Here is a 27973-nt window from a genome sequence, read left to right as displayed (position 1 = left end):
ATATATATGTGTGTGTGTGTACATATATATGGTGCATATATACATATGTGTGTATATATATGTGTGTGTGTATATATATGTGTATGTGTGTATATATATACGTGGGTGTATATATATGTACTTGTGTCTCTATATGTATAAGGGTATATATACATATATGTGTGTATACATAAATGTGTGTGGATATACATATGTGTCTATATATATATACATATGGGTATGTATACATATGTGTATATATACATATAGAGTATATATATATGTCTGTGTATCCATACAAAAATATGTATATATATGTGTATGTGTGTACATATATATGTGACTGTATATATACCTCTATGTGTATACATATATGTGTGTGACTATATATGTCTGACTGTGTATATATACATATGTATATATATGCATATGTGTATATATACATATGGTGTATATATATGTTTGTGGGTATACATACATATGGGCGTATATATACATATCTGTGTATATATATGGGTGTGTGTAAATATATGTGTGTGTATATATGCATATGTGTATATATACATATGTCTGTCTATCCATACATATGTGTGTATATATATGTGTGTGTGTAGATATATGTATAAGCGTCTATATACGTGGGTGTGTGTACATATATATGGTGTGTATATACATATGTGTGTATATGTGTGTGTGTGAGTATATATATATGTGTGTATATATACATCTGTGTGTATATACATATGGTGTATATATATATGTGTGTGTATACAGACATATGGCCATATATATACATATGTGTGTGTATATACATATGTGTGTGTATATATATATGTATGTACATGTGGGTATATATAAATATATATATATATATCTGTGTGTATATATATATATGAGAGTATGTATATATGTTTCTGTGTATATATACATATGTCAGTGTACACATATATATCTATGCACATATATGTGTGTGTGTGTGTGTGTATATACATTTCTGTGTGTATACATATATGGGTGTGCATATACATACGTGTCTGTATATATATAAGTGTGTGTCTATATACATATGTCTGTATATATACATATCTGTGTATATATCTGTGTGTGTAAATATATGTCTCTGTGTGTATATATGTGCATATATATACATATGTGTCTATATATATGTCCGTGTATATATATCTGTGTGTGTGTACATATATGGTGTGCATATTTATGTCTGTATATATATGTGTGTGTATACATATATGTGAGTGCATGTATCTATATGTGTATATATATACATATGTATGTATATCTATGTGTGTATATATATGTGTGTCTCTGTATATATATAGTGTGCATATATATATGTCTGTATATATATGTGTGTGTATATATATGTGAGTGCATGTATCTATATGTGTATGTATATGCATATGTGTGTATATATATATGTGTGTGTATATATATAGTGCATATAACTATTTGTGTGTATCTGTATCTGTATATATATATACATACGTGTGTATATATATATGTGTGTGTATATATATAGTGCGTATAACTATTTGTGTGTATCTGTATGTGTATATATATATACATACGTGTGTATATTTATGTGTGTGTGCATATATATGTGTATGTGTATATATATATGGTGTGTATAAATATGTGTGTGTATCTCTATGTGTATATATACATATGTGTGTATATATATCTGTGAGTGCATATATGTGTGCGTGTCCATATATATATGGTGTGTATAAATATGAGTCTGCATCTCTATGTGTACATATATACATACATGTGTATATATATGTATCTCTGCATATATATGTCTGTGTGTGTATATATATATGATGTGTATAAATATGTGTGTGTATATGTATGTGCATATATATTCATATTGGAATATATATGTGTGTATATGTATATGTGTATATGTGTATATATAGGTCTGTGTATATATATGTGTATATATGTGTGTATATATATGTGCGTGTGTATATATCCCTGTGTGTCTGTATATATATATATATGTGTGTATATATATGTGTATGTGTGTGTGTATATATGTGTGAGTGTATAGATACACGTGTGTATATACATATATGTGTGTGGATACATATGCGTGTCTCTGTATATATACGTCTGTGTATATATACATATGTGTGTATATACATATGGTGAATATATATATTTGTGTGTATACATACATATGTCCGTATGTATGCATATCTGTGTACATATATGGGTGTGTGTGTATATATATACGTGTGTGTATATATACATATTTGTGTGTATACATTCATATGTCTGTATATATATGTATGTGTGTATATATCTGTGTGTGCGTGTATATATATGTGTGTGTGTGTGTATACATATATCTGGTGTGTATATACATAACTGTGTATATATATATGTGTGTGTATATATATGTGTCTGTGTGTATATACATGTGTGTGTATACATATATACGTGTGGATATATATGTGTGTCTGTGTATATATACGTGTGTGTATATATACATATGTCTGTATATACATATGGTAAATTTATATATGTATATGTGTATATATACATGTGTGTATATATACATATGTCTGTATATACATATGGTATATTTATATATGTATGTGAGTATACATACATATGTATGTATACATACATATGTCTGTTTGTATATATGTGTGGGTATATATATATACATGTGTGTATATATACATATGTGTGTGTATACATATATATGGTGTGTATATACATGTCTGTGTATATATATATGTCTGTGTGTGTGTGTATATATATGCCTGCCTATTTATATATGTCTGTGTGTATATATATGTGTGAGTGTATATATACATGTATGTGTATACATATATGTATGTGGATATATATGTGTGTCTGTGTATATATACATGTGTGTATATATACATATGTCTGTATACACATCTATATATATATGTGTGTGTGTATGTATACATATGTCTGTATACACATCTATATATATATGTCTGTATGTATACATACATATGTGTGTATAGATACATATGTGTGTTTACATATGAGAGTGTGTATATAGATGTGTGTGTATATATATACATATGTGTGTGTGTATACATACATCTGTCTGTATATATATGTGCGGGTGTATATATATACATGTGTGTATATATACATATGTGTGTGTATACATACATGTCTGTGTATATGTATGTGTGTGTATGTGTATATATACATGTGTGTATATATACATATGTGTGTGTATACATACATGTGTGTATGTATATATATGCGTGTGTGTATATATATATGTGTGTGCATGTATATATATGTGTGTGTGTGCACATATTTATGGTATGTATATACATATGTGTGTATATGTATGTATGTGCATGTATATATATGTGTGTGTGTGCACATATTTATGGTATGTATATACATATGTGTCTGTATGTATGTGTGTGTGTACATATATGTGTGTCCATGTATACAGATGAGTGTGTGTGTACATATATATGGTATGTATATACATATGTATGCGTATATATGTGTGTGTATATATATGGTCTGTATATATACAACTGAGGGTATATATGTGTGTGTTTATATACGTATGGGGGTGTATATACATATCTGTGTGTATATACATATGTCTGTGTGTATATACATATGTGTGTTTATATACATGTGTATATAAGTGTGTGTTTCTATATCTGTGAGTATATATGTATCTGTCTGTGTATATATATGTATGAGTATATATATGTGTGTGTATATATATGTGTGTGTATATATATCTGTGTGTGTATATTTATCTCTGTGTATATATATCTGTGTATATATATATCTGTGTATATATATGTGTGTCTGTATATATGTGTGTGTATATATACAGGTGTGTCTGTGTATACATATATGTGAAGGCATATATATGTGGATCTGTGTATATATACGTGTGTGTATATATACATATGTCTGTGTATATACATGTATGTGTATACATATCTGAGTGTGTGTATATATACATGGTGTGCATATATATGTGTGCATGTATATACAAGTGAGTCTGTGTATATATCTATATGTGTATATATATACATATGTGTTTATACATATATGTGTCTGTGTAGATACATATGTGTGTCTGTATCTATATGTGTGTACATATGCATATATATGTATAGATACATGAGTGTATAAAAATATCTCTTTATATATATATGTGTGTATATATATAACTGTGTGTATATACATATGTGTGTATATATACATATGAGTGTATATATAGATATGTCTGTATATACATATGTAGGTATGTATATATGTCTATATATATGTGTGTGTTTATATACATATGGGGGTGTATATATATGTGTATATATGCATGTGTGTATATATACATATATGTGCATATATACATATGAGTGTATATACATATGTAGGTACGTATATATGTCTATATATATTTGTGTGTTTATATACATATGGGGGTGTATATATATGGGTATATATGCATGTGTGTATATATACCTATGTGCGTGTATACATATGTAGGTATGTATATGGGTCTATATATATGTGTCTGTTTACATACATATGGGGGTGTTTATATATGTGTGTATATACACGTGTGTATATATGTGTGTGTGTATATGTATGTGTGTATATGTATGTATGTGTATATATACATATGTGTGTATATATATCTGTGTATATCTGTGTGTGTGTATCTATATCTGTGTGTGTATATATATCTGTGTGTGTGTATATCTATGTGTATGGATGTATATATGTTTATATACATATGTGTGTATATATACATATGTGTGTATATACATGTGAATATATGTGTGTATATATATATTTCAGTATATCTATGTGTGTGTATCGATATCGGTGTGTGTGTGTATATATGTGTATGTGTATATATATGTATATATACATATGTGTGCATGTGCATATATATATCTATTTGTGTATATATATAATATTTATAAATATGTATGTATATATATGTGTGTGTATATATATGTGTGTATATATATCTGTGTGCATATACATATGTGTATATATGTGTGTATATATATATACATATGTGCATATATATGGGTGTTTTTTTTTGTTTGTGTGTTTTTTGTGTTTTTTTGTTGTTTGTTGTTTTTGTGTGTTTTTGGTGTTTTGGGTGTGTATATATACATAAGTGTGTATATACACATGTATGTATATATACGTCTGTATATATATGTGTGTATGTATATATCTGTCTGTATATATATATGTGTGTATATATGTATATGTGTGCATACACATGTGTGCATATACATACGTATGTGTGTATATATACACACGTGTGTATATACATATGAGTATGTATATACATATGTCTGTATATATATGTGTGTATATATATGTGTTTGTGTGTATATACGTGTGTGTATATAACCATATGTCTGTGTGTATACATATGTGTATATATATACATGGGTGTGTGTATATACATGTGTGTAAATATATACATATGTGTGTATATATGTGTGTATATATACATATGTGTGTATATATATGTATGTGTCTATATACATATGTCTGTATATATATGTGTGTGTCTATATACATATGTCTGTATATATATGTGTATATATATGTGTGTGTATATGTATATATGTGTGTATCTATACATATGTGTGTATCTATACATATGTGTCTATATGTCTGTATATATTTCTGTGTGTGTATATATATGTGCGTGTCTATACTTGTGTGTGTATATATACATATGTGTATATATATATGTGTGCGTATATATACATATGTCTGTATATATATGTGTGCGTATATGTATATATGTGTGTATATTGTATCTATACATATGTATGTATCTATACATATGTAAATATATGTCTGTATATATATGTGTGTGTGTATATGTATGTGTGTGTCTATACATGTATGTGTATATATACATATGTATGTGTATATACACGTGTGTGTGTATATACATATGTGTATATATAAATGTGTGTATATACATATGTGTATATATACATATGTGTGTATATACATATGTGTATATATACATATGTCTGTATATATACGTGGGTATGTATATACATGTGTGTATATATACGTGTGTCTGTATATAAACATATGTGTGTATATACATATGTGTATATATATATACATGTGTGTATATATATGTGTGTCTATATAGATGTGTGTGTATATATACATGTGTGTATATATGCAGGTCTGTATATATACGTGTGTGTATATATACATGTCTGTATATATACATGTGTATATATAAAGATATGTGAGTATATACATATGAGTACATATACACATATGTGTGTGTGTCTATATATATATGTCTGTATATATGTGTATGTGTATATATATGTGTGAAAATATACATCTGTATGTATACATACATATGTGTGCGTATATACATATTTGTGTGTACAGATATGAGTACATATATACATGTGTGTATGTATATATCTATATGTCTGTATATATATGTGTCTGTGTATATATGTGTGTAAATATACATGTGTGTGTATATAGATGTGTGTGCACATATACGTTTATGTATATATACATGTGTGTATATATACATGTCTCTATATATACATGTGTGTATATAAACATATGTGTGTATATACATATGAGTACATATCTACATATCTCTGTGTGTATATATTATGTCTGTATATATGTGTGAGTATATATATGGGTGTAAATATACATCTGTATGTATACATACATATGTGTGTATATATATGGGTATGTGTATATATGTGTGTATGTGTATACATATAGTATGTATACAGATGTCTGTGTATTTCTATGTAGATATATATACATATGTGTGTACATATACATATGTGTGTATATATATGTGTTTATATATGCATATGTGTGTATATATATATGTCTGTGTATATATATATGTGTGTGTGCATATATATGTGTGTGAGTATATATGTATGCTGTGTATATAGATATGTGTGTATATATATGTATATATATGTACATATGTGTGTATATATATGTGTGTGTGTATATATATGTGTGTATATATACATATGGGTGTATATACATATGTGTATATATATAAATGTGTGTATATATAGATGTGTGTGTATATAGATGTCTCTGTATATATTCATATGTGTATACATACGTGTGTGTATATAAACATATGTGTGTATATACATATGTATATATATACATATGTGTATATATATATACATGTGTGCGTCTATGTATATGTGTCTCTATATATGCATATCTATGTATATATACATGTGTGTGTATATATATGCCTGTATATATATGTCTCTGTGTATATATGTGTGTGTATAAATACATATGTGTGTATATATACATATGTGTATAGATATACATATGTGTGTAAATATATATGTGTCTCTGTGTATATATGTGTGAGTGTATATATATAGGGTGTATACAGATGTGTGTCTATTTCTATGTATATATATATACATATGTGTGTATATACACATATGTGTGTATATATATGTGTCTGTATATATACATATGTGTGTATAGATATCTCTGTGTATTCTACATATGTGTGTAAATATACATATGTGTGTATATATATGTCTCTGTGCATATATATATGCGTGTGTATATATATGTCTGTGAGTATATATATATATGGTGTGTACATACATGTGTGTGTATATATATGTATATGTATACATATTTGAGTCTATATACATATGTGTGTATATACATATGTGGTATGTATATATATCTATATATATATCTGTGTAGATATATATGTGTATATACATGTGTGTATATATCTGTGTGTGTATATATATGTGTGTGTGTATATACATGTGTGTGGCTATATATATGTCTGTGTATATATACATAGGTGTATATACATATCTGTGTATATATATCTATGTGTATACATACATATATGTGTACATATACAAATGTGTGCATATATATGTGTGTGTATATATGTGTATGTATATACATGTGCATATATACACATATGTGTGTAAATACATGTCTGTGTGTATATATGCGTGGGTGTGTATATATATAAGATGTGTAAATATATGTGTATATATATGTCTGTCTGAATATATATGTGTATATATATACATATGTGTGTATATATGTGTGTGTGTGTGTGTATATATGGTGTGTATATATATGTGTGTGTACATATATGGTGTGTATATATATGTGTGTGTACATATATGGTGTATATATATACATGTGTGTGTATATATATGTTTGTGTATGTATACATCTGTGTATATAAACATATGTGCATACATACATATGTGTGTGTGCATATATACATGTGTGTATATATACATGTGTGTATATATACATATGTATGTATATATACACATGTGTGTATATATACGTGTGTATATATATGTATGTGTGTCTATATACATGTGTGTATATATACATATGTGTGTATACATACATATGTGTGTATATATACACATGTGTGTATATATACATGTGTGTATATATACATGTGTGTATATATACATGTCTGTGTATATATATATATGGCTGTATATATATGTGTGTGTGTATATATACATGTGTGTGTATATACATATGTGTATATGTATACATTTGTGTGTCTATATATATGTGTATATATACGTGTGTGTATAGAAACATATGTGTGTATATACATATGTGTATATATATACATATGGGTGTGTATATAAATGTGTGTGTATATATACATATGTGTGTATATATACATGGGTGTATATACATGTCTGTATATATATGTGCGTATATATATATGTGTATATATATGTGTGTATATATATGTGTGTGTATATATGTCTGTATATATATCTGTGTCTCTATATACATGTGTGTATATATGCATGTGTGTATATATATGTGTGTGTGTATATATACATGTGTGTATAGAAACATATGTGTGTATATCTACATATGGGTGTGTATATATATGTGTGTGTATATATACATATGTGTGTATATGTACATGGGTGTGTATATACATGTGTGTATATATGTGTGTATATCTACATATGGGTGTGTATATAAATGTGTGTGTATATATACATGTCTGTGTATACATACATATATGTGTATATATACATGGGTGTGTATATACATGTGTGTATATATGTGTGTATATATACATATGTGTGTGTGTGTATTTATGGGTGTGTATATATACGTCTGTGTATACATACATATGTGTGTATATATACATATCTGTGTATATACATATGTGTATATATATACATAAGTGTGTGTATATATATATCTGTGTATATATACATATGTGTGTATATATACAGGGGTGTGTATATACATGTGTGTATATATATGTGTATATATATATACATGTGTGTGTATATACATGTGTGTGTATATACATGTATATATATATACATGTGTGTGTGTATATGTGTGTGTGTATATATACGTGTGTGTATAGAAATCTATATATATGCCTGTATATATAGATGGATGTATACAAGTACAACCGTCTCCTCACACTTCCGGACTGAAATTTTATCCACGCTTTCTAGTACCTCTCAAACCTCATACGTCGCTCGCGTACCTTGCATCCCTAGCATCAAAAATGCTCTCGTTTCCAATTAGCAAATTAGCAAATTGCACCGCTAACAAATGCTGAAAGCAAATACCTTGCGGGCTTCTCAGAGGATTTCCGCTGCGCCTGTCCTACGCCTCACCCTTTAGCTTCAAACTCTTTAGATTGGCCTTACGGGAAAAAAAAAATTAAATCGGACGATCTCCTTTCTTATCACGAGGCGCCTCGCCGGGCGCCTTAGCCGATCTACGTTCCTGAACGTTACCTCGGCCCCGAGCGTGCCTCTCCGCGTCTTCCTCGGCCCCGCTTCCCTTCCGCTTTCAATTCTTATTAACGCCTGGGAATTACAATTATGCCTTTCCATGCCGCTCTGGGACTACCGTCCCTTCCCGGCAATCCCCGTGCTTCTTATCCTTCCCTCGGCCCGATGACGCCTGTGCTTCCCTTAAGATGCCCTTTAAACCGTCTGTAAAGCTCCTTTCTTTTTCTATAGGCTGTTTGAAAGCCCCATTTCTGTACCCGCGCCTTTCGGGAGGTGCACTTCGCTAAGGCTGTCGCGTTTAGCGTCCGGCGTTTGATCGAAAATTTCCAAAAAATGTTTTCCGATTGGCGGAGCCCAGCGTGTCGTCCCGTCCCCCGAAGTTTTTAACGCTTTAAAGTCACGTTCCATTCCGATGGATACGGGCTTGATGGGACCATTTTTATATCTATTCCGACACATTTTAAAAACCTGAAAAATCTTCTCTAAGGGCGAGTACTACCTCAACTTTTTACTTCTACCCGCGCCTGCCGCTTTCTACGGCTCCACGCTGCCGGCTTCTGCCCGGATTCTGTCACGTCGTGACCGAGATAAGGAACTAACGCTTCACCAGTCCTACCTCAGTGTGCACGTTTACTACCGTGGAACGGAGCCATTCCGATTCCCGGGACCCTGCTTTGCAAATGCGGAAATGCCTCAAAACCGTAAAATCCATTTTTTTTATTTCCATCGGGCGCCTAAAGTAGTCACCTAGAGCGAGAGGTCCTGATTTTTTCCCTACAAAAGATGGCGGCGGCCGTAAAGGAACGGGCGCGTCCATTATTATGGCGGCGCCCGTTTCGCACGTCCGCGGTGCACTGGACTACCAAAATGGCGTCGGCATCGCTCGAGCATGCGCAGTGCATTGAACTACCAAAATGGCGCCGGCATCGCTCGAGCATGCGCAGTGCATTGGACTACCAAAATGGCGCCGGCATCACTCGAGCATGCGCAGTGCACTAGACTACCAAAATGGCGTCGGCATCCCTCGAGCATGCGCAGTGCACTGGACTACCAAAATGGCGGCGGCATCACTCGAGCATGCGCAGTGCACTGGACTACCAAAATGGCGTCGGCATCGCTCGAGCATGCGCAGTGCATTGGACTACCAAAATGGCGCCGGCATCACTCGAGCATGCGCAGTGCACTAGACTACCAAAATGGCGTCGGCATCACTCGAGCATGCGCAGTGCACTGGACTACCAAAATGGCGCCCGCATCACTCGAGCATGCGCAGTGCATTGGACTACAAAATGGCGCCGGCATCAATCGAGCATGCGCAGTGCACTGACTACCAAAATGGCGCCCGCATCACTCGAGCATGCGCAGTGCACTACACTTCCAAAATGGCGGCCGCGGAGTCCCGACCTCGAAAACGGCCATTCGGCTGCTTGGCGGGCTTCCCCGGCGCTGCGGACCGGTGCGGAGTGGCCTTTGGGGGCGGGTGGAGTGCGCGCTGCGGTTTGACGCGGACGACATTTTTTCCCGAAAGCGATCGGCAAATGCCGGCTTTTTCCGCCTCTCGCGCGGTTGCCGCCGCCCGTGGGTGACGCGAACGGAATACGGGACGCCTTCGCAGCTGTTTGCGGCCAGCAGAAATGTCCCAAAAGCGCGAAATCCGACTTTTTAATTTCGATCCGGCCCCTATTTCGCACATGCGCAGTGCACTAGACTACCAAAATGGCGTCGGCATCCTCGGAGCATGCGCAGTGTACTGGACTACCAAAATGGCGTCGGCATCACTCGAGCATGCGCAGTGCACTGAACTACCAAAATGGCGCCGGCATCACTCGAGCATGCGCAGTGCACTGGACTACCAAAATGGCGTCGGCATCACTCGAGCATGCGCACTGCACTGGACTACCAAAATGGCGCCGGCATCACTCGAGCATGCGCAGTGCACTGGACTACCAAAATGGCGCCGGCATCACTCGAGCATGCGCAGTGCATTGGACTACCAAAATGGCGTCGGCATCACTCGAGCATGCGCAGTGCACTGGACTACCAAAATGGCGCCGGCATCACTCGAGCATGCGCAGTGCACTGGACTACCAAAATGGCGCCGGCATCACTCGAGCATGCGCAGTGCATTGGACTACCAAAATGGCGCCGGCATCACTCGAGCATGCGCAATGTAGTGGACTACCAAAATGGCGTCGGCATCACTCGGGCATGCGCACTGCACTGGACTACCAAAATGGCGTCGGCATCACTCGAGCATGCGCAGTGCACTGCACTAACAAAACGGCGTCGGCATCACTCGAGCATGCGCAGTGCACTACACTTCCAAAATGGCGGCCGCGGAGTCCTGACCCCGAAAACTGCTATTCGGCTGCTTGGCGGGCTTCCCCGGCGCTGCGAAACGGTGCGGAGTGGCCTTTGGGGGCGGGTGGAGTGCGCGCTGCGGTTTGACGCGGACGACATTTTTTCCCGAAAGCGATCGGCAAATGCCGGCTTTTTCCGCCTCTCGCGCGGTTGCCGCCGCCCGTGGGTGACGCGAACGGAATACGGGACGCCTTCGCAGCTGTTTGCGGCCAGCAGAAATGTCCCAAAAGCGCGAAATCCGACTTTTTAATTTCGATCCGGCCCCTATTTCGCACATGCGCAATGCACTGGACTACCAAAATGGCGTCGGCATCGTTCGCACATGCGCACTGTTGCCGAGTTAAAAATTGGCGGCCGCGGGGTCTTTTCTGAGGGAATATATGTCTACTGTGCCGCCTGAACGAAATGCCGACTCCGAGGGTGCCACCGCAGCATTTTCCGGGCTTTGCGGGCTTCTGCTGAAGCGTGCGGTGCTGTGGACGGCGCGGGGGGCTGGCGGGATCCGCCTGTGCCGGGGCGGGCACCGCCGCGGTCGATTATACGGCGGACACGCCCCCCCGCCCCCCTCGGCACCCCCCGCCCCGGCCCTCCCGGATCCTTAAACGTGGCCCTCGGCACGCAGCGGATGGCGGCGGCGGCGGCGGCGGCGGTGACACAGGTCGGGGCGGGGCCGCCGCGGGAGGGGGGGCTGACTCGGCGGCCCCCAGCGCGGGGAGGGAGCGTGGCGAGGGAGCGCGGCGCCGCCGGCTCGGGGCCCCGGGGGACACCCTCTCCCTTTTAAAGCCCGACACAAACCTGCAAACGACCGCCTCGACTAACACCGCACACACAAATAACATATACTACTTACAAAATACAGATACCTATACTCCAACATATTATTACACAGATTTCACAGTAGCGACCAGCTATATTGCTCGGAAAATTTATTTTTGCATGCTTCCAATTAAAAATGCAGGACCGTTTCCTTACATTTATTGCCTGACCCCTCCCTACCCTATTTTTCTCGTTGCAGGACACTACATTAATACCTGCAAAAAGAAAAAAAATGTACAAAGACTTCCACATTGGGTAAATTCATATCATTTCTTTCTCTTCTTTAGCAAGTCAAACCACCTGCTTCTACAGCACTTCTGAACTCCATTCTGACTCTTGGCAAGAAATTCTTACGGGCCTGACATTGTGGCTACGGCTCTGGGATGATCCGCATTGAAAGGTGGGTGCTTTCTTCAATTATCCTTTCTTCAACACAACACTTCCTTTTTACTATCTATCTAGGTCATCTCCTTCATTTTCATAACTATATTGACAAGGCACTGTGTACTGGGCATTGCCCATAAATGTCCACCCAGAAAGGTAGACAACAGCTTTGCTGCAAGGCAGATAATCTTTTCAATATTCCTGCAAGAGCTGGCTTACCTGCATTTGGTCATTATGGAACATGCTTCAGCTACTCCGGCGACAACACGTGAACAATTACTTCTTACTGATAGTGAGGCTCAAAAACGACACTTCTGAAGCAACAATGCACTGCAGGCACCTGGACACATGTCCTTCCCTAAGGAAAAAAAACTCAAAGTTCTTTCCCTCTTCCCTGCCTTGCTGGTACCGAGCACAGAAAACTGCACCTCAAGGAAGCTTGGAAGCCTGTACCTCTGACATTTTGCACTTGGTTAGAGCTTTTTATTCATACCTCTGCATACTTCTGATAATTACAGTTCCTCTTTTACAACATAGCCAATGTCCACACTTACCTAGAAAGAGGCACTGGGATTTGTTTTCTGTAAATTCATTCACGAAACTCCTTGTTCTTTCTCTCTCTCGTTCATGGCCAGAGTTTCCCAAAGAATATTTAGCAGGGCCTTTTTGCTTTGATACCCTCTATTTCATTTCCATTTCATTCCCTAAATTCTTTACATCCTGAAACTTTTTCTAGTACGTGGAAGAGCACGATCATAAATGGACAGCAGAAAAATTGTAGAACTTCCCTAGCTCAAGATGTTGTTTTTCACTCTTTATCTATTGGCTCTTCCCATCTCATAGCTGCTCTTTTCCATGCACCTTTAAGGGCCTGCAATTCTCACTGCTGCAGAAGGACTTGTGAACTGCTACTTCCCTACCTTGCTCATCGGAGCACGGAATCCGGTCGGAAGGTGCCGGTCCCTCGGTGCGCAAACCTCCAGGTATGGCTAGAAAGAGCAGAAAAAATTCATGAAATACTTTCCCTTGGAGAACAGTTCCCATGCTTTGCAAATCTGGCTTCATACATAGAAATATTGGCACATCGAGTCTGTATCAATTTCAATACAGAACAGCATCGCTTTAAACTCCTGAAAACTTCAGGGTTTGGTTGATGTTGCTACCGCTTCCTACATTACAAATGTGGCTATGCTGATCTCAAAACTGGTACACATGTCTCCAAATATTTTATCTCATACTGGACGGTACATAAGGTGCTTAGCCTTATACCTGCACATGCTTATTACCTGTGTGTCAACTGCATACCACGTGCGTAGCCTGCAGAAATACACTTCCGGATTAATTCTGATTCGTAAGGCTCCCTTACGTGAGCCTTACAGAACTGCACCTCATCCATTATCCATGTACAGAAATTTGGCTTTCAAATGGCCTAAGAGAAAAAAAAATAGTTTTGCTAACTCTTTCAATGCCATGTTAAAGGAATAACATATCTCATGTTGCTGAGGAAACAATAACTGCAATAACCATCCTCCCCTGTTCCCTGTATGACACACTGAAACATGGTTCAGAAGGTTTACTTCAACCACGGTAGGAAATGCCACACAGCTCACATGGTGGCCGATTCTCAGCCTCTGTTCCGCTCACTGTACCACTTGGCCAGATCAGAGAGACGCAAGTAAAGGAAAAAAAGTAAAAAAAAATTATCCCAAAGAGAACATTTGCAGGTGCTGGTTGTATAATTGTTCCATCTGAACGTGTGAGCGGCCCAGGCCACGCTTCTGATAGAACTGTTTGGTGTGGATGAACTCATGTCACTGTGACCAAAACATATGAGCGATACTTTGCTTCCCTTTATGCAATTAACACCTCTCTGGTCACCACAGTTCTGGTATTAGGTTAGCTTGAGATGCTGCATTCTGACAGGGATCCTTCTCAAAACCTAGGGAGAAAACTTAGGTTTAGATGTCAGCACCTTCACTGATGACTTCTTTACAATTCAGTGGCAAGACATCATTCATCTATTTTTATTATTTGCCACGTAAGCCACACAAGATATTTATTCTTTGAAATAGGACTCTGACATCTCTTCCCTGAAAAGGTTTTCATCATTGCTCATAAGTGTGATCTCCCTCCCTCTTCTTGCTGATCGAACCTGCCTCAAACCACTGCCTCATTTCAACAGCTAGGAAATCCTTGCACACAGTTGACACAACACACCCAGGAGTCCAAGGCCAGCCTCACACCTAGTTCCTAGCCGCTTCTGTCTGGCACAAATCCTGACATTTGCACAACTTTACAATACAAAATCCCACATTTGCCCGTGGGCACCTGGCTGGCAATCCATGGCTCTTTTCCACAGCGATGGCACATCACCACCCTCAGGTAAGATAGGCAGTCTGCAGGAATCCAAGTGCACACAGAGCTCTGCTTCTTTACACCTTTCATCTCACAGGATTCCTGCAGCATGGACACTTTTCAGCTACAATACCACATTTGGAACCTGGCTGCAAACGGTGCCTCTTTTACACACGTAACAAACTTTTCCACCCTTCTGACCTGCACACCGTGGCAAATGCCTCCTAACATCATAAAAACCATCTGACAACACTTCATAACGAGCCTCAAGATACACTATATCGCCTCTGTGTTACCTCACTCCACTCAGTCAGGTTTTCTGGGAAAAAAAAGGACTGTTTCAACCTTTTACAAACCTGCTGTGGGACTAACAACACCAAGCTATACTGATAGCAATCATAACAATCCATTCTTTACATTCATGTCAATTTTTCACTACCCACAACAACACCTGTAACTCCTGCTTCAGGACACCACATCTATCGAAATACTGCACCAATGATATTAAAGGAAGCGAGGACAATAACCACATCAAATCTCTTCTTCCCCCACAGCAATGACCGTGGCCACATCTCCTCTCTACCTCGAGGACACGCTCGGGGGAGTACCTGACAGCATAAGAGCTCTCAAGAATCTTCACCACTGTCAAGACAGCCACTTGACCCCAATGAATGCAGCATCTCCTGCAAGGACTGATGCTGCCACCACTGCAGCTTCTCTGCTTCCACACAGGGAACCCAGCAGAGCACAGCCTCTGCACACTGCAGCTGGCCACAGCAGGGCAGGGTGGAGAGGGAGGCAGCAGCACTTTGGGGAGGCGGCAAAGAAAAGCCAGGAAGAACGACCTCTGAGCCGGGACGAGGCCAAGGCCCGTGGTGGCAATGACAGCAGCGGTGGAACTCCCCAGCAGCAGTGGAACTCCCCAGGTAACCGGTGGCAGCAGATGCACCCACGATAATCAAAGCGCTCCACCTAACTGACCTGGCGCCGGGTCACCCACGACCGTACCTCCAAACTGACCCACTGTCACCACACCCTGCTGTCTAACTGCCCCGGCACCAGATCACCCACGGCCATACCTCCAAACTGACCCACTGTCACCACACCCTGCTGTGTTTGCCAGCCTGGTGCTTTTTTCTGTATCTAGAATGTGAAATTTCCAGACAAGGAGGTTGCTTTTTCAAAATTCTACATGTCAGCAGATTCCAGTGCTTTTCCTCAACATGAAAATTGTGGCTTTTGGATTTTCTTTATGCCCGTGACAATCTGCACGCTTTTGGATTCTGGCTGCGTCGGTCTGTGCACTCTATGAAAAACATTCTACTGTTTGGACCTTCCGAGAAACGGAAATCTTCCACTATTCATGAAGCGATACAACGAAACCTTTTCTCAAAACTGTTTTCTTATTCCCACCCCCTAAACTTTTATATACTTACACTCATCTATTTACATTATATCTATTTGCACTTATTATAGAGAAAATACTTACAAATCCATTGACACTTATGGAACCTCTCCTAAGACACAAGCCACGTATTTACAATGTTCAACTTGTACATTTTGACACTTCAATATCACATCAGACTTCTACGCTCTAACCGTACACATCTACTCATATCAAACCTCTCTTTACATTAATATCTAATATCTGATTAGACTTTGTACAGAACAGCTAATAGATCTATTTATTCTTTTTTTACATTCTGTCCTATATATCATCCTGCCTTATAAGTTAAGCTCTTTCATTGGTTCATTTACATACACAACACTTGTGTTTGCACTTTAAAATCTTCTATCTGCTTTGGCCTTGCATGGACGAGCTTATGCAGGACACAGATTACTCTTTCTCTCTCTGCCTCATCTGTATGGTGCCCCAAGGAAGATTTTACAATAGCATTTGCCTTTCCTTACCTACACTTTAGGTCCATTTCATACCTTCCATTATTCAAATCCTAATACTTTTCTTACTGCCTACAAGATCGCTGTCATAAAGGAACAGCAGAAAAATGGCAACACCTCCCTAGCTCAACATTTCTTTTTCCTCTTTTCCTAATTGCTCTTCTCATTTCACATGTTGCCTTTTTAATGCATGTTTAAAGGACTGCAATTAGCACTGCTCCAGAAGAATTTGGGAAGTGCTGCTTCTCCCTCTGGCTCACCGTGGAACAAAATCCAGACGCGAGATGCCGCTCTGTAGCTGTAGAAAACCTTCAGGTATTCATACAAACAATACACTAAATAAATGAAATTCTATGCCTTCAAAGAAATTCCTCATGTCTGTAAAATCTAACAACATACATTAAAAAACTCTCCTGATCAAGTATGTATCCATTTCAATGCTGAACAGACACACTTTGAACTTTTAAAAACTTCTGGCTTTGGTGCTACCCCTTCTTACATTACAAAAATTGCAAATTCTGACCTCAAATCTGGGTTCTGGGGGATCACGGGCAACTATACCACGGCTGTCACCAGCCCAGATCCTACCTAGGCCCGTATGGGATATAGGTTCACCTTGGGGTTAGACACAGCTGCCCTGGCAAAAATTCCTCCTGCAGGCACAAGATTACACGGCAGATGTTCTTAGGCACACCCTGAAAGGGGGAGCTTTCAATGGCACTCTGGGAAGCAGGGGGCTGCATCACCCACTGCCCTCAATACCTCTCACTCATCCTTTCTTTCAGCTAATGGGCCACGGCCCCCCACCCGCTCCACAGCCCCCTACAGCCCTGTGGTGCCAAGTGCTGCCCTGGACAACACAACACCTGTCAGCTCTGGAGCCCAAATCCTGGTTTTGTAAGCCTGTGGTGGGACTCGGCAATAGGGACTGCGGGCTGCACCTCTCCTGGGGTGACCTTCGGCTCCACTAACCTTGTGTGGTAACAATTCACACGGTAGCCAGGACTCTGCTCGTGGCCCATGGGTTCACCCCCCATCCCGGTTAGGGCTCACCGCTCCATACCCCACCTGTCCTGGACACGCTCTCACTCCCCCAGCGGAGGCACTACCCTGGGGCTCTGCACCCTGTACACATTTACCTGTATTTCTCTGACATCCCCTCCTATGCCACCGCCAGCAACCCGCCTTGGGACCGGGCTCTGTCTCCCACACCCTTCTCCCTTCTGCTGCTCCCCATGCCTCTCCCACAAATGTTTACTAATGCATTCTATTGCTGATCAAACAGAGAAATAATTAACACATTCACACTTTTCATTAGGAGTTTATTTATTAAAGGAATCATGGGGAGTAATAAGCAAAAATAAATTGCATCAGCCTTCACTTACCACGCAGTTTTTCCTTGCTTAATAAGGTGATGCTGAACTCTCTCAGCAGGACTAAAAAATCCAGCTCTCCGGTTTAATAAAAGCCACCTTAGACCCACTGGGCCCAAAACTGTAAGAAATGTCACACTTGTTTTATAGAGCTCTGCAACTAGTCACATTGGATACTGCTTTCGGGACTGCCACAATGACAGTCTTGCCATCCTGGGAAGCTCTGGCTCTGAAGAGCCTGCTTGCTGGCAGCTCCTGCAGCCAAAATTTATCCAGTATCTTCAGCACCACCTTCATGCCACCCTAGGCAGCTGAACCGGGACACCCAGGACATTCCAGGCAGAGGTCCCTGCAGAACCATTAAAATCATTCAGTGCCTTGCAAAGCAAAGCTCAGAGGGATACAAGGCATTTCTCAGGAAAACCCACCAAAAACCCAGAAATTTTAGTGCCCAAAGAACACACTTTTTGGAATGCAACTGCAGCCCGGCTCGTACCGAACGCTACACCGATCCACACTTTTAAGGGTGTGGAAAATGCCTTCAAAAACAGGTTATCCCATGACCACCTCCCACTGACAGGATCCTTGGGGCAACTCTTAGATTTTTGCATGTTCAACTGACAATAGACAAACGGGACAGGTGTTTGGGATTTCTCTGAGCACGGTCTAGCAGCTGACAATACCCTTTGGGCTTTTACTTTGGTATTTTTATAACCTGGGGTTTTAATTATTTTCTGACCTGTACTTGTCATGGGCCTGCAGCATCCTAGTCCAGCCTCTTGGCTTCATTTGCCTTCTTCCACTGCTGGAAGCTGCTAAAAAGCACAAAACAATGACACACGCTTCACACTTCAAACGCAAATAAATTACAATTACGAAAAATCTCGCTGCCACTTTTCTAAACTATTCATCACAGACCTTAGAAAAAGCAAAGGTGATCTGTCCGTGACAGGACCCCGCTGGGACACCCGAGCGGGCTCAGCGGGGCGCGGGGAGGCAGGCGGCTTTGGGGACGATTCACAGACACGCTGCCGCTGCCCGCAGGCACACGAGCCCTACCACCGGCTGCGGCTCCGCTCCCGCCCGCCCCCGTGGCCGCAGTGACTCCGCCTCCCCCGGCGCCTCCCCCGGCGCCTCCCCCGGCGCCTCCCCCGGCGCCTCCCCCGGCGCCTCCCCCGGCGCCTCCCCCGGCGCCTCCCCCGGCGCCTCCCCCGGCGCCTCCCCCGGCGCCTCCCCCGGCGCCTCCCCCGGCGCCTCCCCCGGCGCCTCCCCCGGCGCCTCCCCCGGCGCCTCCCCCGGCGCCTCCCCCGGCGCCTCCCCCGGCGCCTCCCCCGGCGCCTCCCCCGGCGCCTCCCCCGGCGCCTCCCCCGGCGCCTCCCCCGGCGCCTCCCCCGGCGCCTCCCCCGGCGCCTCCCCCGGCGCCTCCCCCGGCGCCTCCCCCGGCGCCTCCCCCGGCGCCTCCCCCGGCGCCTCCCCCGGCGCCTCCCCCGGCGCCTCCCCCGGCGCCTCCCCCGGCGCCTCCCCCGGCGCCTCCCCCGGCGCCTCCCCCGGCGCCCCCTCTTTGCCGGGGCGGAACCCGAATGCGGACGGGAGGGAGAGCCAGGGGTGGGGCTGTGCGGATTCAACAGTCACAGCACAAACGGGCTGCTCGGAAGGGTGGCTGTGAGATTTGCGGGCTTCCAGGGCTCTGTGCTTGTGAGGCGCGGGCAGGGGAGCGCGGAATGCAGCGTGGGAGGAGCTCGGGAACAACGCGAGGGCGGTGGGCGAGTCAGGGGCGAGAGCGGCTGGGGACCGCCTTTGGAATTCCCTGTGTATCGTTCCTCGCCTTTTTGGCTAAGATCAAGTGTAGTATCTATTCTTATCAGTTCAATATCTGATACGTCCTCGATGGGAGGACTTTATATTACAGGATTTTTGGGCTCGGGAGTCGGATCCGGAGCTTGCTCCCTCCGCTCCGCGCGTGGTCCGGGTATTGCGGTGCCTCCGGGAACGGTGCACCCCGCCGGGGACCTCTGGTCGGTTAAAAACACATTTAAACCCGAGTAAACGTGATTATCCGCACTTAAGGGTAAACCGCAGCTCTCCGGACCCCTGAGAAGCTGCCAAAGCTCGGGCGGCTGTGATTCTCTCCTCCCTTCTCCTCGCAGGGTGCGGCGAAATGGCGGCGCTTCCCCCGTGCTTTTGCGTGCTATTTGGGTTAAACTCCGGGATCTCGCCGCTTTCTGAGGGGGTTTCCGATTTATATCAGGGTAATGGAGGACATTAATGTCATTTAAATGAATCTGGGAGGGGATTTGGGGCAGTTTTGTCACATAAACACGTGAAGGAGGTGAGCAGCGGGGCGGGGGAGCCGCACGGCTTTCTTTTTGCAGCTCTTTGACCGCGGATGTTTCTACGATGCAAATAAAAATCTCAATTCTTTTTAAAAACACCGATTTTGTTTATTTGTAAAGTAAAAAAGGTGCAGAGCTTCATCACAGCCGCTTCGGCAGCGGCTGGGAGGTCCTGGGGTGACCTAGGAGATCCCGGAGTCCCCAAAGCCGGAAAATTCCCTAAAGCCCCTCCCGACCTTCCCCGGTTTCCTCAGGAATTTTGGGGGCGATGTGACAATTTTGGGGGATTTTCGGGCGTTCCCCGCGTCCTCCCCGGGATTTCCCCCCTCCCCTGCTCTTACCGCAGCCCCGAGGGTCCCTCTGCTGCCCCCGAAAAGCCTCAAAAAGGGGCAAGAAATCCCCGATCCCCGCTGTCCCGAACCTGCCCGGCAGAGCGGCGTTGGCCCGAGCCGCGCCTCATGAGGAAATATGCAAATTAGAAGGGCATGGGCGGGGTTTTGGGGGCAGGAGCGGTTATGCAAATGAGAGAACGCCGGGAGGGAGTGGCTTCGTGGGAGTAAGGGGCGGGGTTATGCTAATTTAGATTACCTCATGCGCGAACGGCATCTTGGGAGAAAGGGGCGGGGTTATGCTAATTTAGATTACCTCATGCGCGAACGGCATCTTGGGAGAAAGGGGCGGGGTTATGCTAATTTGGATTACCTCATGCGCGAACGGCATCTTGGGAGAAAGGGGCGGGGTTATGCTAATTTAGATTACCTCATGCGCGAACGGCATCTTGGGAGAAAGGGGCGGGGTTATGCTAATTTGGATGACCTCATGCGCGAACGGCATCTTGGGAGAGGGGGCGGAGTTATGCTAATTTAGATTACCTCATGCTCGAACGGCATCTTGGGAGAAAGGGGCGGGGTTATGCTAATTTAGATTACCTCATGCTCGAACGGCATCTTGGGAGAAAGGGGCGGGGTTATGCTAATTTAGATTGCCTCATGCTCGAACGGCATCTTGGGAGAAAGGGGCGGGGTTATGCTAATTTAGATTACCTCATGCGCGAACGGCATCTTGGGAGAAAGGGGCGGGGTTATGCTAATTTGGATTACCTCATGCTCGAACGGCATCTTGGGAGAAAGGGGCGGGGTTATGCTAATTTAGATTACCTCATGCTCGAACGGCATCTTGGGAGAAAGGGGCGGGGTTATGCTAATTTGGATTACCTCATGCGCGAACGGCATCTTGGGAGAAAGGGGCGGGGTTATGCTAATTTGGATTACCTCATGCGCGAACGGCATCTTGGGAGAAAGGGGCGGGGTTATGCTAATTTGGATTACCTCATGCGCGAACGGCATCTTGGGAGAAAGGGGCGGGGTTATGCTAATTTGGATTACCTCATGCGCGAATGGCCTCTTGGGGAAAATGGGCGGATGCAAACTAGCCGAAACGCGGCGCGAATTGCAGTCTCGGTAAAGGGGCGGGGTCATGCAAATTAAAGCACAATCCCGCATGAATGGCGTCTGGGGAAAAGAGGTCCGGCCATGCAAATTAGATCACTGCGCGCAGCGATCGGCGGCATCATGGCGGATGAAGATCGGTGAGGCAAACTCGAATCCTTAGCGGCGCGAATGGCATCTTGAGAGCTTTATTGGGGGATTTGCAGAGTTTAGGCCTCGGTGCGCGGGGGGCGCGGGGGGGAAATGGGGTTTCAAGCCTTTCCTGAGTCCCCGAAAAAAGACCTTTTTTCCATTTTTCCCCATTTATCCCCGCAGCTCCTCTCAGCCCCGGCTCGGCAAATCCAACCGCATGATCCGAGCGGCCAAAAGCCCGAGCGCGGCACCTTCGCCGTGCCTCTGCCGGCCTGTCCGGCCCCGCTGGCCGCGCCGAGAATCCATGAAAAATCTCCTGCAGCTCCCGAGCCTTTCCGCCTCTCCCGGAGCTCCCAGCGCCTCACGAGCTTCCCGCGCGGCCGGCCGGAGCGGCGGGGTGATGCATATTAGAGACACAGAGCACCGCCGTGATTTCGGGTCAGTGCTTCAGAAACATGTGCTGACAGTGCGGGAACACAGCGGGAAAGAGTCTCTAAATTGCTGGAAAGGAGGTGCGGGGCGGCGCGGGGGAGACAGCGAGGTGTGTGTTTGTCGAGCGGGGTGCCGCCGGGAGTGGGGGAAGGAGATTGTCATCGCCGCTCGGCCGTTTGGCTAAGATCGAGTGTAGTGTTTATAGTTATTTATTCGGTTTTGGGTACGTCCTTGGTGAGAGGACTTTATGTTAAGCGGGTATTTGAGCTCGGGAGTTGGGTCCAAAGCTTGCTCCCTCGGCTCCGCACATCGTCCCGGTATTGCGGTGCCTCCGGCAGCGGTGCATCCCCACCGGGGACCTTTCGACTGCCAAACACAGACTGAATGCATTCGGAAACACTAAACATCACAAGTCTGTGGGTATTCCTCCCGCGAGTTCCTGGCAGGGGCTCGCTGTCATCCCGGAGCTCGCTCTCACGCCCGGTGCATCTTCCCGGCAATGCGGTGCCTCCGGGAACGGCGCACCCCGCACGGGGACATTACGGTAGTGAAAAAGCACAAGGAGAGAGCGGTTGCTTAACTGCTATGTATATTTGTCGCAATATCAGACGTTATTATGTGACAAAAGGTTTGTGGCGCTTCCGAAGGTGCCGCGAAGGCAGCGCTGTAGGTTGTGGATCCCGTCCGTCCTTCTGCCTCAGCGCCCGCAACATCTCGTGCCTTAGCCCCGCCTGTCCCAGGGGCCCTGTTATAGGGCGCTAATAACGGGGAGATTAATAAGTAGGTTACAGTGAAAAGGGACAGCGCAAGTCTGCTTCTGCAGGTGCTACCGGAAATACCCGAATGGTGGAGAGAGCGAGGGTAAGTATGTCAATTCATAACGTATCTTTCTATTCTTTAGCAAGTCAAACCACCTGCTTCCACAGCACTTCTGAGCTTCATTCTCGCTGTTTACAGAAAACTCTTACAGGCCTGTCTGTGACTGACGTGATGGCTGCAGCGCCACGATGGTCCATATCAACAGTGGCTGCTTCTTTCAATTCTCTTTTTTCTGGTATACTTTCTTCTTACTAGCTACTTAAGTCATCTCCTTCACTTGGGTAGCAGCATTCGTAAGGCACTGGGTACTATACTGTGGCTTGGGAATAAATGGCCGGCCATAAAGGTAGTAAACAGCTTTGCTGCAAGACAGAAAATGTTTGCAACATCTAACAAAAAGGTGGTTTTAGCCTGTGATTTTGTAATTATGGAACATGTTTCAGCTACTTCACATACAACACATGAAAAATTATTTATTGCTGAAACTCAAAAAGGCCACTACTTCTGCTGTGACACACTGTGGCACCTGGATACGTGTCCTTCCCTAAAAAACAAGACATGGACAACAGAAAAATTGCAGGAGTTCCTTACCTCAGGATGTTTTTTTTTTTCTCATTTTCTTCCTGCTCTTACCTTCTCATATCTGTTCTTTTCAATGCAGATTGAAAGGACTGCAGTGATCAGCACTGGGGAACAATTGCTGAAGTGCTGCTTCTCCCTCTGGCTAGTCGTGTCACAGAATGCACCCAGAAAATGCCATTCTGTACCGTAAAAACTTCCAGGTATGGATACAAATAACAGAAAAACTTCATGAATTACTTTGCCCTACATAAGATTGCCCATGCTTGTAAAAATCTCTAGGAATACATAGAAAAAATTGCAGATAAGGTCTGTATCAATTTCAATCCAGAACACCATCATTTTAAATTCTTTAAAAAATACAGGTTTGGATGATGGTGCTACCACTTCTTACATTACAAACTTTGGCAATACCGATCTCAAAACTGCTACACGTTTCTCCAAATATTTTCATAAATACTGGACAGTAAATAAGGTGTTAAGCTTTATACCTGAACTTAGTTATTACCTGTGTGTAGACTGCACAATGCACACGTGGCCTGCTGAAAAACACTTTAGAGTTAAACCTGATTGGTGTGGCTACATTCTGAGAGCCATCCTGAAGTGCACCTCCTGGAATAGGCATGTGCAGAGATTTGGCTTTCAAATTTCCAAAAAAAAAATAAAGAAGACGAACTTAGGGACATTTTTGTGTGATTGTTTGAAATGTGTTGATGGTTTCAGTGTTTAAAGCATCCTTTCCTGCTGTCCATGGTCAGAGTCACTGAAATGGGTCTGGAAATCAAATGCTGCTCTTCTGGCTTTGGAACTGCTTTGCCATCAAGGTGGTTGTTGCTCCTCCCTAGTGCTGGGAGCTGGAAAATACTCTGTTTCCTTTTTTCTGTCCCTGAAAAGGCTTCCTGTTTATAAAGTATTGGGAAGGAAATTGCTTTAAACTGCAGGAGAGTGGGACTAGACTGAGTTTTGTTCTCTCACACGTTGGAAAGTTATCTTTAGGTAATCCCTGCATTTTTTGGTAACACAGATAAAGTCTGTCTGGTGAGTTAGGAGGAGCCTGGGGGGCTTTGGTTGATTATATTTGCTGATTATATATATGATGAATATATATAAGAAACATATCTATATTATAAACATATATATTGTTAATATATATATGTTGATATATTTAATATTATATATACTAGATAATAATAATATGTTATTCCTAGAAAAGGATGTGGGTCGAACCTGCTCTGTGGAGGTGTCTGGAAGGCAGGGAGGGTTCCCCAAATTCTCCTTGTGTTGCTCAGAGCTGCCTGGGGCTGCAGTGAAATGGCTTTCAGTAAAGGATGTTGTCTGTCTGAGGTGCATCTGCTTCCCTTCGCTGTGATTGTCTAACCCGAAATGAAGGAGGATGTCTGGTGGTGGAGTCTGGAGCTGTGAGATCTGTCAGTTGATCTCTTTGGGTAACTGTGGTGCTAGAAAGGTGGCAAACCTGACATTGTTGAGCTATTTATTTGTGGGACGTAAGGAAGTGACTGCTCTGTTCTCCTGTTGGCCAGTGCAGAGGTTTCTGATTTAAATGAGTAAAGAAAAAGAGATGTTTTCTTATCACCACTGGTTGACAGAGAATTTTACACATGCAATTCCATTTCATGATGTGTGTATATTTTCACTACATTTCTTACAGTTCCTATATAGCTGCTTATTTCTTCAGTTCTGAACAACCCTGTCTTGAATACATGGTGAATGATTGATGAGCTGATCTGTGTCTGAGGAGGTTCAGGAAGGAACCTGGCAGGGAATGGAGCTGGACAGGTGAGCCTGGCAGGGAATGGAGCTGGACAGGTGAGCTGATCTGTGTCTGAGGAGGTTCAGGAAGGAACCTGGCAGGGAATGGAGCTGGACAGGTGAGCCTGGCAGGGAATGGAGCTGGACAGGTGAGCTGATCTGTGCCTGAGGAGGTTCAGGAAGGCATGGAGGGAGGGAATGGAGCTGGACAGGTGAGCTGAACCGATGGAAGGGAAATTCCACAGCACAGAATGTCATCTGCAGTACAGGAGGTGGAGGGAGTCACCTGGAAGGGCAGCTGATGGGCGTTTGGGAAGTCTGGCATTGCTCAGTGGGTGGTGAGTAATTGCATCACTTGGGGTTTTTTTGTTATTATTATTAGTAACCCATGTTATTGTATTTAACTTGATTTTCCATTGTCAAAGTGAGTGTTCTTCTCTCAACATACCAGTTTTGCTTCCACTCTTCTTCCTGTTCCACTGGGGTGGAGGGAGGAAGAGAATGGGGCTGAACTGAGTGACTGTGTGGTTAAAACTGGAATAGTTAAAACTGGAACAGTTAAAACTACAATGGTTAAAACTGGAATGGGTAAAACTAGAATGGGGCTGAACTGAGTGACTGTGTGGTTAAAACTGGGATGGTTAAAACTGGAATGGGTAAAACTAGAATGGGGCTACACTGAGTGACTGTGATTTTTTGTCCCCAGGTTGTGTTAAAATTGCAGCAATTCCCAAGCTGTGACTCTTGGGTTCACAGAGATCTTTCCTGCTGCTCAGTCTCCCTTCTGACAGCTTCTCAGCTGGGATGTTTCCTGCTGGAGTTGTCTCTCTCTCTCTCTCTCGAGGTCCATGCTGGGTGCAGAGCCCAGACCCAATGCTCTGTGTGCTCTGCTGGTCAGAGTGACTCCGGAGGAACTGAAACACTAACAGAAATATGTAATTTATGTAGTTTGAGAACCCAAACATCCCATGCTGTCAGTGAACTGTTACAAATATCATCAGTGCATCCCAGCTGGGATGTTTCCTGCTGGAGTTGTCTCTCTCTCTCGGTCCATGCTGGGTGCAGAGCCCAGACCCAGTGCTCTGTGTGCTCTGCTGGTCAGAGCGACTCCGGAGGAACTGAAACATGAAGAACAAAACACAAATATGTAATTTATGTAGTTTGAGAACCCAAACATCCCAAGCTGTCAGTGCACTGTTACAAATGCCATCAGTGCATCTTATCTGGGAAAAGGCTCAGCATTCTCAGGAATGACAGGTAAGGAAGAACCACTTTTCTCTGGTGCTCATGAAATGACAAACTGCACTCACAAACCCCCAGGGCTGTTGTTGAGAAGGTGCTGTGTCCAGGCCCTTGTCGATGATGACCATGGAGGTTTGCACTGTGTGTGTTTGCCAGCTCGCTGTGACACTGCTGACAGCAGGACCTGTCAG

The 27973-nt window shown here is 42.6% G+C and overlaps 1 protein-coding gene, 3 long non-coding RNA genes and 2 other non-coding genes across 7 annotated transcripts in view; 5 read left to right on the top strand and 1 right to left on the bottom strand.

The window, feature by feature from the left end:
• LOC146442688 (uncharacterized) overlaps window positions 1–12981 on the top strand; it is a 20436-nt gene extending 7455 nt beyond the window's left edge. Inside the window, exons 4-5 of the mRNA XM_085049890.1 lie at window positions 10327–10540; window positions 12665–12981. Of these exons, the coding sequence (XP_084906016.1) occupies window positions 10327–10540; window positions 12665–12981 (531 nt within the window). The remainder of the gene's footprint in view (window positions 1–10326; window positions 10541–12664) is intronic.
• A 3240-nt stretch (window positions 12982–16221) lies between these two features.
• LOC146442687 (uncharacterized) lies at window positions 16222–18022 on the top strand. The gene is made up of 2 exons (XR_014850349.1): window positions 16222–16681; window positions 17855–18022. It is a non-coding gene; the product is annotated as an uncharacterized LOC146442687 (long non-coding RNA).
• A 2818-nt stretch (window positions 18023–20840) lies between these two features.
• On the top strand, window positions 20841–21030 carry LOC146442686 (U2 spliceosomal RNA). The gene has a single exon (XR_014850480.1). It is a non-coding gene; the product is annotated as a U2 spliceosomal RNA (small nuclear RNA).
• Window positions 21031–22880: 1850 nt separating this feature from the next.
• Window positions 22881–27702, top strand: LOC146442683 (uncharacterized). Of its 2 annotated transcripts, XR_014850351.1 has the most exons (4): window positions 22884–23452; window positions 24853–26659; window positions 26753–27362; window positions 27573–27702. It is a non-coding gene; the product is annotated as an uncharacterized LOC146442683 (long non-coding RNA). The 2 variants fall into 2 exon arrangements; XR_014850350.1 differs by lacking the exon at window positions 27573–27702 and having other exon boundaries at window positions 22881–23452; window positions 26753–27539.
• On the bottom strand, window positions 22968–24729 carry LOC146442684 (uncharacterized). The gene is made up of 2 exons (XR_014850353.1): window positions 24328–24729; window positions 22968–24262 (listed from the first exon to the last, which is right to left on the bottom strand). It is a non-coding gene; the product is annotated as an uncharacterized LOC146442684 (long non-coding RNA).
• LOC146442685 (U2 spliceosomal RNA) lies at window positions 23533–23723 on the top strand. The gene has a single exon (XR_014850483.1). It is a non-coding gene; the product is annotated as a U2 spliceosomal RNA (small nuclear RNA).
• Window positions 27703–27973: the final 271 nt, after the last annotated feature.

This window comes from Lichenostomus cassidix, chromosome 2 (assembly GCF_008360975.1).
Source record: "Lichenostomus cassidix isolate B80296 chromosome 2, HeHo_3.0, whole genome shotgun sequence".
Classification (NCBI taxonomy): domain Eukaryota; kingdom Metazoa; phylum Chordata; class Aves; order Passeriformes; family Meliphagidae; genus Lichenostomus; species Lichenostomus cassidix.
Note: the sequence above shows the minus strand (reverse complement) of the source record. Positions and strands in the feature narration are given on the sequence as shown.